The 10,856-nt window shown below is 51.4% G+C and overlaps 1 protein-coding gene across 1 annotated transcript; it reads right to left on the bottom strand.

Moving 5' to 3' along the window:
• Positions 1 to 529: 529 nt before the first annotated feature.
• RABIF (RAB interacting factor) lies at positions 530 to 9,295 on the bottom strand. The gene is made up of 2 exons (XM_079934536.1): positions 8,008 to 9,295; positions 530 to 3,278 (listed from the first exon to the last, which is right to left on the bottom strand). The coding sequence occupies exons 1-2, from the start codon at positions 8,131 to 8,133 to the stop codon at positions 3,033 to 3,035; spliced, it is 372 nt and encodes a 123-aa protein (XP_079790662.1). The 5' UTR covers positions 8,134 to 9,295; the 3' UTR covers positions 530 to 3,032.
• Positions 9,296 to 10,856: the final 1,561 nt, after the last annotated feature.

Below are 10,856 nucleotides of genomic sequence, written 5' to 3'. Positions count from 1 at the left end.
ACCCTGTGACAGGCCCTGTCCCTGCCTTCTGCAAGGCCGTCAGGACCGCCCGTCACCCTCCGAACTGCCTCCTCTAAGCTGGGAAACACCCGCAGGAGGAGAGCGTCCATCACGCTAAGCCCACTGCCCGGGGCCTCCATCTTCTCCGTGGTCCAGATCCAGTAACTCTCCAAACTTGTGTTAGCGCCCTGATGCCTCCGGACTTTTAAAGCACGTATCCAGCCTTTCGAGCTGCCCTCACTGGGATGGTCAGTCCACCAGTACTGGGAGCAGAGGTCCTCATAGCCACATGGCGGAGTTCTGAGGAGCCTCATACAGTGCGCTAACAGCAGTAAAGTGTCAGTACACCGCTGTCCACCTTTAATTCTGTGTCAAAACAGGAAGGCCCTGGAAAAATCAACTGCTCCCCCACTGCAGCTGCAGCCTCGATACTCACAGCCGCGGTCGTGGGCTCCCCCTTGTGCCCCGGCGCACACAGCGACCTGACTCACAAGGCTTTCCCCAGAGCCCACCATGTGTGGGGGGCAGGGAGACGACCTTCATTCCACGACAGACACCGAAGGGCTGATTCCTCAGCCGACAGACCCCAGGGTAAATCCTAAGGCGCAGGTTTCAGCCCTCATCTCTGTTTCCAGTTATACATTCTTCCCAAGGACGTGCAAGAATCTAATTGTCACTGTTTAAATGCCTTTATTTCTTTCAAATCAAGCTGAAAAGGCAGAATAACAACTTGATATTTTGGCTACTGGAGGAACAAAGTTTGGGAATTCTCAAGAAACGAAACACAAGTGACCAGTAAGTATATAAAAATTTCATTAGAAATAAAATAAATGCAAATTAAAACAATGAGACGCTATTTTTCCTACTATTAAAGTATCAACATATTCATTTAAGACAATAAATACCCAGTGTTAGGAACTGCTGGGGAGGAGGGTAAAGCCGCACAGCCGTTCCGAGCTGTGCGCGTCAGTCAGCAGAGCCGTGAAGACGCACACACCCTGCAAGCCCGCTGCTGCTGACGCAGCCGGGGAAACAGTAGAAAAGCCTGGACAGATTCAGCCACAAGGTTGCACCTTATATCACATGGTTTAGGAGAGGCTGGAGACAATCTAACAGTGGACTGTAAAATAAATTACAGTACAGAAATACAACGGCGGAGATGGACGTCACCTACGTGGGAAGTCAGTATTTTGTTAAATGGAAAAAGCAAGTTATGAGAGTACCACATGATCTCATATTTGTTTTAAAAACCCTACGTTTATTTATACAGTACATACTGAAAAACACTGAGAAGAACGTAACACCACACTACCGTCGGCAATCTCTGCATGGTGAAAATATGAATGATTAAAAACATTTTTATACCTACTTTTTTTTTTAACATCTTGGTTGGAGTATAATTGCTTTACAATGGTGTGTTAGTTTCTGCCCTACAACACAGTGAATCAGCTATACATATACACATATCCCCGTATACCTACTTTTGTATTTATCTGCTATTTCTGTGATTAAAAAAGGAAAGAAAAGTAAAAGTCTAATTTAAAAAACGCCTTGCCCAGGTTTTGGCTCATGATATGAGGGGCCACATGTCCCCAGAGGCATCTACGTGGTTTTGTTCCTTCTGACCTGAGTGGATATTCTCACAGTTTTTCTGCAAATGCCATAATCATGGACATCTGACCATCCGTCTAGAAAACAGTTCTCTCATTTTCTACCAGAGCTCGTGAGGCTACAGCCGGGGACGGAAGCCACCTTTCTAGGGGAGGAGGTTGGTGGCAAAACTGTGCCCAAGGCCCGCACTTTAGTTGGGGGGCCCTTAGACCAAGTTCTGGGGAGAAGGAGGGAGGAAGCAACTGGAAAACAGGTCCGAAGGAATGCCTGTAAGGTCTCCACTTAGCCCTCATTTGCATTCTAGGTCTCCTGAGCCTTAGAGGCACGGAAGATGGGAGGATGCCTGGAACCTGGTTTCACAGATTCTTTCTGAGATGGTGAGTCGTTTCAGAAGAGAAATGACAGAACTGAGAATTGTACTGAACATCAAACTGTCAGAGCAACCCCACAGCTACAAAGAGAGGCATCTGGATGGAAAGTCTGTATTCTGGGTTACTCTAGAGATTCCAACTGAATCAGAAATCTGTGAGGACCACGCCCAGCGCATACAGTAATGAGGCCACCATCCACTTAAGAAGTCTGTCCTAGGAGCAAAGAGAGAGTTATATGAGAGTTATATGAGTCCACGTAAGACAAACCAATGAAGTCATGTATGATGCGGCAAAGGCCCGCCCCCTATGTCCTGCCCTCTCCGCTGACTCCAGGAGATCTTGGGAACACAGCCAGGGCTGAGTTTTCCTCGGGGTAGCTGACAGATGGGGTTGGAAATCTGACTTTCAGCTTACAGGCTATATATAGCAGTGCGGAGCTAACACAAAGAAAAACTACATCAAGATTTGAAGGGAAGAGTGGCCACACCCACCTTGACAATAAAGTCGCTGTCAGCCTAGAGGAGAGGCCCCTAAACGTGGTCTTAGAGGCATGTCCAAAGGAATGTATTTCTGATTAGTGGTTTAAATACTGCAGCTGGGAAATGTTTTACTTTTAGAAAGAATAAATTACTGTAAATAAAGTTAGCCACACAACAGACGTCCGTGCACTTTCCTGAATGAGAAAAAGGCGGGTTTCAACCGTCAGCACCTCATGAGCACCATCCGTCACGTGTCATCACGGCTAAAAGTTTGCATAACTGCTCGGAGGGTGAGAGCCCCAGGGTACAGGACAGCAGGAGGCCGGGAGGGGAGCAGATCTGTGGAAGCGCCCCGTGTCCTAAACCCGGGGGTAAAGGGGGCTGAGCAAAGGCGGTAACGCCTGTGAACTAAGCAGGAGGCCGGCGCTGAGGCCGTGAGGAAGCACGTGGACGCGTGCTGGACGGGGCGGGCTGACGCCCGTGACTGACGTTAGTGCAGAGAAGGCGACGCGGCCGTCCTTGTGGGGAGTAGCTTTTATAGTGGGGGTGGAGCTGAGTCCCCTCCCCTCAGTCACTCATGGGAAACCCGTTCCAAGGCCACATAGAAACTGTTCTTGTCGTCCAGGCAGTGCCAGCCGATGGGGCCGATCTCGCAGTCTGCGCAGACCAGGAACTTGATGTTGCCCACGTCCTTGGTGAAGCCCACGTTCTCGAAAGTGAACATGTCCTCCACCAGCCAGTGGTCCTGCAGAAGGTCGCCCTCAGGGCTGCCGCCGTCGGCCAGCGCCGGCTTCTTCCTCATGGGCGGGAGGCAGAGCTGCGTGGACAGAACACAGCAGAGCCCTGCTCACTCCGCACGGCCGGCCCTCGAAGCTCCCCCAGCCCAGGCGCCCGGCAGTAAGCCCCAGGCTGCCCCGGTCCTCGCCCGCCTCTCAGGAGAAGGGGGAGAGGCGCTGCCTGGTTGCCGCGGTAACCGGGATGCCCTGGGTCCTCAGGACCAGCCTGTTCCTCCCCGCCCCCGCCCCCGGACCCTCCAGGGCCAGCTCCTCCCGGACACTCGGCTCCCACGTGGTCTCCTCAGGGTCTCCCCCAACCGGACAACCTGCACGAGCTTCCCATGCTGCCCACTGCATGTGTATTCGTTAAAGTGGCTCGGCTGAGGCATAGCTGACGCACACTGCACAGATCCAAAGTGGACATCTGACACATTCTGGCACACGTATACCGCACACCAACAAAGCTTTACCACGATCAAGATAACGAGCATATTCGTCACCCCCAAATTTCCTCATGCTGCTCCATTTCCTACTCGTCGTTTCTGAAATCATCTTATCAGTTTACTGGCTCAGTTACTTACCAGGGGGCTCCCTCCACCAGCTCACTTTTCCTGTTCATTACCACATCCCCACTGCCTGGAACAGCAAGAGACACAGAGCAGAACGCAAATATCTGGGACAAGGGTAAACACAGGATGTCTGGCTTCACGCTATTCCACCACTGTTGTTACGAAGATACTGGGTTTATCTTATAAAAGGAACATTAAAAAGGAAAATCTAGTTCTAGAATTGGGAATATTATCTCTAGGACCCTTGCATCTCCCATTCACGAGGAGAAAGCATGAGCACACACGCACGCACGCATGCAATCCCTTTGACTTCTTCCACGTGGTTAGCGGACGCCTCAGCTGCCCCGCCCACTGCAGGACACGTCAGCCAAGCTCCTTCCCTGCTCCACCCTATGGCTGCCGCCAATGCGCGGAGTATTTCCCACCCCATGATTCACTTCCAACGCACCCCCAAACTCTAATAAAATAGGACGGCCTTAATGTGCTAGCCTGGCATTGGCAATGAGGACAAAAGCAAACAATTTAAAAAGTTTTTTAAAAATTCGACCGACATCAATGCTCTGGTGGGGATGAGAACGTCAGGAGGCCACAAGAGCCGCCAGTGTGTGAAACACCCTGGAGCCCGCACTTCTGAACTCCAGGCCTGCAGACGCTGGTAGGGTATCCCTGGCAGGGAGGAGGGAGCTCTGACCCAGGACATTCCCCCTCCCTGTCCTCCAAGCACCCGGCTTGTTAAAACACATCTGTGCATTTCCCTTTGCTGTGTCACCTGAGGCTTCATCTGAGGACATCATAAAATATGATAGTCCCTCTTCCTGTTATATTGTCATTCCAGCCACTCTTTTTGCCTCATCTGATGGTTAAATGAGTCCCTAATGCTTTGTTTTACCCTGAGTGAAAATGGGAACAGGCAGAGGCAAAGAGAGGTAGGAATCAAAATTCAGGAACCAGAAAACCTGAATTCCTGTCCTTTGAGTAATTTTCTGTGGGCCTAAACGTCCCTAGGTACATTTCCAGCCACCTCCTATACTGTCGGTGTGAAATCACATCTTAACTAAATGCAAGAGGAGTGAAATGTGAGGGGAGAAAATCAAAGACTATATAAGCGTTAGCCCTCAGGACATGTCTAGCAAAGGAGCACGAATCCCCCACACTGTCCCCGTTTGCAGTGCATAAGGCCACTTCTGCTGTCTCCCATTTGATTAGTGACTAAAGGGCAGGACTATTACTAGCCATTCATTCAAGGGGTCAGTCACACTGGGTCCTGTTCCCGCTCTTCCTCAACATGCCCATTTTTACTGAAATCCTGTTAAGTCAGACCCATGTATTTGCACTCGTCTGTGTATCTGTGCCTGGATCTCAACAAAGTAGAGGACAACGCTAGGGTCACGCTGTGGGATGTATCATGTGGGACACAATGAGGCTTTCTGGACAGACTACTGGGGTGGAAATCTAGAAATTAATACCTAATTTGAGGTGGCCAACTCGGCTGTCTGGGAGCCAAAGTCGCCAGACCCCTGACGAGGTGGGTTAGCTGTGCCCCAGGGCCCCGGCCAGCACCCCTGATGCCGGCCAGCTCTCTGAGACGCATCGAACACCACGACGCTGAGATTCTGCTGATGTCTCACTGAAACTTCTTTTGCTTTCTTCAAGAACTATTAACAGTACCCGTTAAAAAATAAAATATTTTCTTTCTCTTTGTAAAACTACATTCTCATTATAGAGAACTTGGCAAGCATGCTGTACTATAGATGAGAATAAAAACTGTCACAGTACAAAGTAAACTTCTGTTAACCTTTTTTGTAATTTTTCCCCCTTCAGTGAGTACATGTGGTGGTTTTATTATTTTTTATTATTATTTTTTTAAAAATACTGACATGAGGAAAGAACCCGTCTCTCATACATATATATATATATATATATATATATATTTATTTATTTATTTATTTATTTATTTATCACTGCATTGGGTCTTCGTTGCCGCGCGTGGTTTTTCTCTAGTTGCAGTGAGTGGGGGCTACTCTTCGTTGGGGTGCGCGGGCTTCTCATTGCAGTGGCTTCTCTTGTTGTGGAGCACGGGCTCTACACGCACGGGCTTTGGTAGTTGCAGTGTGCGGGCTCAGTACTTGTGGCTCACGGGCTTAGTTGCTCCGCGGCATGTGGGATCTTCCAGGACCAGGGCTCAAACCCGTGTCTCCTGCACTGGCAGGCGGATTCTTAACCACTGCGCCACCAGGGAAGTCCTTTGTAGTGGTTTTAAAACCACACAAATGTCCACAAATTCTCTGACAACCTTTCCAAGATGTGGAGACTATGCCTCTCCCCTTGAGCCTGGGCAGGCCAAGGTGGGTGGGACAGGCTAGGTTAGGGAAGGCTGGGCCACTTTCGCAGGTTGCTCTTGGAACAGTTGCTCTGGGAGCCCTGGTGACCCTGGAAGAACCATGGCTACCCTGCGGCCTCCTGGAGGATACCGGGAGGAGCGGCCCATCACAGCCTGTCCCAGGTGCCTGAATCCTCTCAGTCCACAGGCAGACATGGGAGTGGGCAAGCTTCTGAGATGACCCCTCTAACTGCTGCCCCATGAAACACCATGAATGAGAGAACTGCCGAGCTGGGCCCTGCCAACCCCCAAATTTGTGAGCAAAATAAACGTTCATGTTTTAAGTCACTGTCTGGGGTGATTTTGTTATGCAGCAATAACTAGAACAACACTGCCCAGCACACCTGAGGCATGTTCCATTTTAATTCCTGATTTTTCACTGTGATAAACTATACATAACATAAACTGTACCATCTAAATAATTTTTAAGTGGGCAGTTTGGTGCCATTAAGTACATTCACATTACTGTGCAACCATCACCACCATCCGTCTACCCTTTTATAACCACACTTGCCAACACCCCTGACCCGCCCCCGCTTCCTAAACCCTGGCAATCACTAATCTGTTGACCATTTCTAAAATTCAAAAATGTCATATAAATGGAATGACACAATAGTAATCTTTTGGGACCAGCTTTCTTCACTCAGCATAATTCCCGGGAGATTCATCCTCATCCAAGTTGTGGTGCCCGTGGTGTGGCATCATTCACCAGCAGAATGCCTGCTGGGCTGTTTCTGGTTTTCGGCTCTTAGGAATAAAGGTGCAGTGAACATTTGTGCACAGGTTTGGTGTGAACATGTTTTCATCCCGCCAGGGATAAAGGCCCGGAGAACACTTGCTGGGTCCTATGTTAGGTGCATGCTTAGTTTGAGAATAATGTCTCGGTTTGCTCTCATTCTCACCCAAACAGTGCTCTATCCTTTCTCTCCCACAATCTCATCTTCCACCCCCCTCTCCTGCCCCAACTGCCCTCTCCCTCAAAAGGTAAGAAAGCAACTATTCCCTTCTCTAACTCATCACCCTTTCCCTACATTATCAAGCTCTTTGGTGTTTCTTTCCTCTGTGACTGTAATTTTCTCCTCTGCCCCAGACTGCAGGTGAGATTTCACAAAGGACCGAGTCGGGGGTCTGAACATTTTATAAAGAAACCGCTCACAGGACTTAAAAAAAAGGACACGTCGGGTGATCGATGGCGCCTGCGACACACGGATTCGCTCCGCCTGCTCTAACCCTTAGTCTCACGGACTGAGAACTTCACTCCCTCATTTGCTTAATATTCCAAAGTCTCCCTCACGCGCGCGCAGTCTCCTCCCTCACGCGCGCGCAGTCTCGGGGCAGCGGGCGCGGGACACGGGGTCTGTGCAGCGGTGTGAACGACACTCCTAGTGATTCACGACGTCGACGGGGATCACAGAGCCGGGAGCGAGCGAGCGGTCTGAGGGTTCGGGCCTCGCCCCCAGGACGGCCCCCGCGTCCCGTCCCTCCCCACCCCGTGCCCACCCGCCCAGTCCCTGCGAACCGCCCCCCAGTTTCCCCGCCCACTCCCCCCCCCGGGACTCCGCGCCCACTCCCGGGGCGGGGCGTGGCGGCGCAGTGGGAAGGAGGCTGCGGAACGTGACAGCTGGACGAAGGGCACCGACACCTGAGCCTGAGGAAGTAACACTCAGGCTCCCTAGAAGGTCGGTCTGCAGAGGCCCGGCGTCGGGACCCCGCGGTCGGCAGGCGCGGCCCCGGGGCGCCAGTGTCCGGTCGTGTGTCCGGGTCCAAGCCGAACTGGACCCGGTGTCGCCGCCCCCCCCCCCCCCCCCCGCGTCCCCTCACCTGCCGGCGGGAGAAGAGCGCCGTGCCCGGCTGCAGCACGCGGGAGCCACAGCGCTGGCACAGCACCGCCTTCCGGTTCCGGCCCTCCGCCGACACCAGGTCGCTCGGCGGCGCCGCGGCCTCCATGGCCTCTACCCGGGCCCTTGGCGGCGACGCGCACGCGCGGTCTCAGGGCGACTTCTTCGTACCGCGCAGGCGCGGTCGCGGCGGCGCTCCTTCAGCGCAGGCGCCGCTTCCCGGCCCTGGACGCCAGTGCGCAGGCGCGGCCGTTCGCTGCCGCCCAGGCGGCCGGCGTGGTTTTGTAACAGATGTCTCCTGGGATGTGACAGAGCTTCTGCCCAGGCTCACCTGGGCGTTGGGCTTCCCTTACACTGAGTGAAACCTGAGCCAGTCCAGGTGTGCGTTTAGTCCCGTGAACGACGGGGACGTCCTGGGGTCAGACCCCCATCAGCAAATCTCAGCCGCAGTGGCTCACACGGGACGCGACCTACAGGGACACCTGCCTTGTGGGCGGAGGCAGGCGCCTGGAAGCTTCAGTTGCTGCTCTCTGTTCTCATCATACGGACCACTAACTACGTGGCAAGACGTGGTGTTGACGCGCTTCCAGAAACGTCTCGAGTCCCAGTTTCCCTATGGGTCGGTCGTAGCGCAGTGAAGCGGTAGAAGTCGGAAAGGCTGCCTTCCAGGGCCCACGGGTCCAGGCATGGCCCTAGAGCCACTGCTGGGTCGTTACGCTGTGTCTCACGCTCTCCGGTTCGTCTTCGGATGTCTAGCTTACTAGTTGTAGAGCGGCAGGCGTGGCCTTCCTGAGATGGCAGGGGAGGCAGACAGAAGGGGAGCCAAGCCACCTGAGAAACGTCTCATCTACCCAGCACCCCCTGTCGGCGGCACGTTTTTCTTCTTCCTCTTTGTCCTTCATTAATTCAACATTGGCTGAGCAATTACAGAACATGCTACACCCTGAGGATACTACGACGATAGGCACTTTGTACTGGAGAACACAGTTTAAACAGGAAGACAGACCCAAACCCAAGGACATGTGATAAAGACGATCCAGGGAACAAAGTAAATGGAAGCACAGATCAGGGGTAATTCCACATGGGGAGTCAGAAAAGGCTTTACTTAGGTGACACTTGAATTGGGCATTAAAAGGTGACTAGGATTTTGCCGGGACAGCAAGATTATTTCAGATAGAAGGAACGGTGTAATATATCCACGAGGGTGAGAACAGATTTAGGAATGGTTAAGACCACTGTGGATGAAGCACGTGATACCTGGGGGGAGTGAGGGTGGTAGAGGAGGCGAGTTCAGAAAGGTGCCGTGAGTCCAGATCACCATGGGTCTAATGTCATGCTAAGGAATTCAAACCTTATAACATGGACAACGGGAATCTATGGACTTTTAGGCCAGAAATATCTGTTTGGTATTTACTGAAAATGTGCTGTATGTTTGGTATTGTAATGGCCCTGTCCGTGCTTTAGAAAGATAACTGATGACAAAATGGAGGGGCTAGACTGGAAAGCAAGAGAAGAGTAGAGGTAAGGGTATCAGGAGACGGTGCTCCATGAGTCTGGGCAAAAGATAGGGAAAAAAAACACAGGAATGGATTTGGAAAAATTAAACTCATGTACAACCTAAAAACGAATCGGATGTCTGTATTGTGGTGGAGGTGACAGGTGACACAAGATGAAGGTAGCTTTAGCTTTCAGAGGTTGCATAACTTAGTGGCTGCCTGCCAGTTAACGGGAGCTAGAAAAACAGGAGGAACCACCAAATAAGGGGTAGCTGTGTGTAGGTCCATGAGCAGGGGAAAGCACAGAAGATTGGGGAAAGAGTGGAAAGGGATGGAGGGGGCTATTCAGCTGTGGCTGCCATCGAAGAACCATTTGGGAATTTGGTCTGAAACTCAGAAGTCAGCCGTGAAGACAGCCCAGAGCCCAGAGCCATGGGTTCTTCACCCCCTCCCCTCCTCTGCCTCCCCTGGTCTCTTCCTGAGAGAACAAGTCACATGTCTCACAGTTCGATTTAATCGGCAGGCACAATCCCTCTGCTAGAGAAAGGCCGGCCGGCCTCTTTGCTGAGCCTCTCTGGCTCCCCCTTCCCTTTGCTCTGGGAGTATCAAGATTTTTGCATTTCTGCAAGCCTTCCGCGTAGCTGTTTGCATGACAAACAGCTGTTTGTGGCACAAATCGAGGCAAACGGAAAAAGGACTGGGGCGACGAGCCCAAGATTGCCTCTTCTTTATCCCCTGTGGTTTCTAAGTCAAGTCCAACTGTGAGAGTCCGTGAATATGCAATTCAGTTAACCTTGTATTGATGGGAGTCTCCAGAGATCTCTTACCTGTCTAACAGAGACACAGCAGAGCTAGTTGGCAAACACACAGGTGAACGGGCTGAAGAGACAGGACCTGCAGCTGATCCCTATGCCTGGTCCCCCAAAATGTCTGCAAGACAGGCACTTGAGACCACTGATTTTCAATATTTTCTTAAAAAAAATACAAACAAATGAACTTGAGGTCAGTACAACTCAGGGAAAGAGGAAAAAAAGGAATTTCAGAGCAAAGGGAAAATGCATCCTTCCTTAGGTGATCACGTCCCCACACTCCCAATACCCACAGAGCAGGAATGTCACTGCACAGCACAGGGGAGCCTTGGAGGGACAGTGGGTACCGAAACTAACAAAAGGAGTTTAGTTGTCGTTGATTATTCTGTCCTGGGATGAATAAAATCCACTTTAAAGACAGGGAAGGGGGATTCTAATAGCAAAGAACTACATGTACAAAACACAGCAGTAAAAACCACACCTTAGCAGAAGTATGTCCTTAAAAGAATGAGGGAGTAATGAGGCAG

Source organism: Stenella coeruleoalba (genome assembly GCF_951394435.1).
Source record: "Stenella coeruleoalba genome assembly, chromosome: 1".
In the NCBI taxonomy this organism is placed as follows: domain Eukaryota; kingdom Metazoa; phylum Chordata; class Mammalia; order Artiodactyla; family Delphinidae; genus Stenella; species Stenella coeruleoalba.
This window is presented reverse-complemented; position numbering and strand designations above follow the sequence as displayed.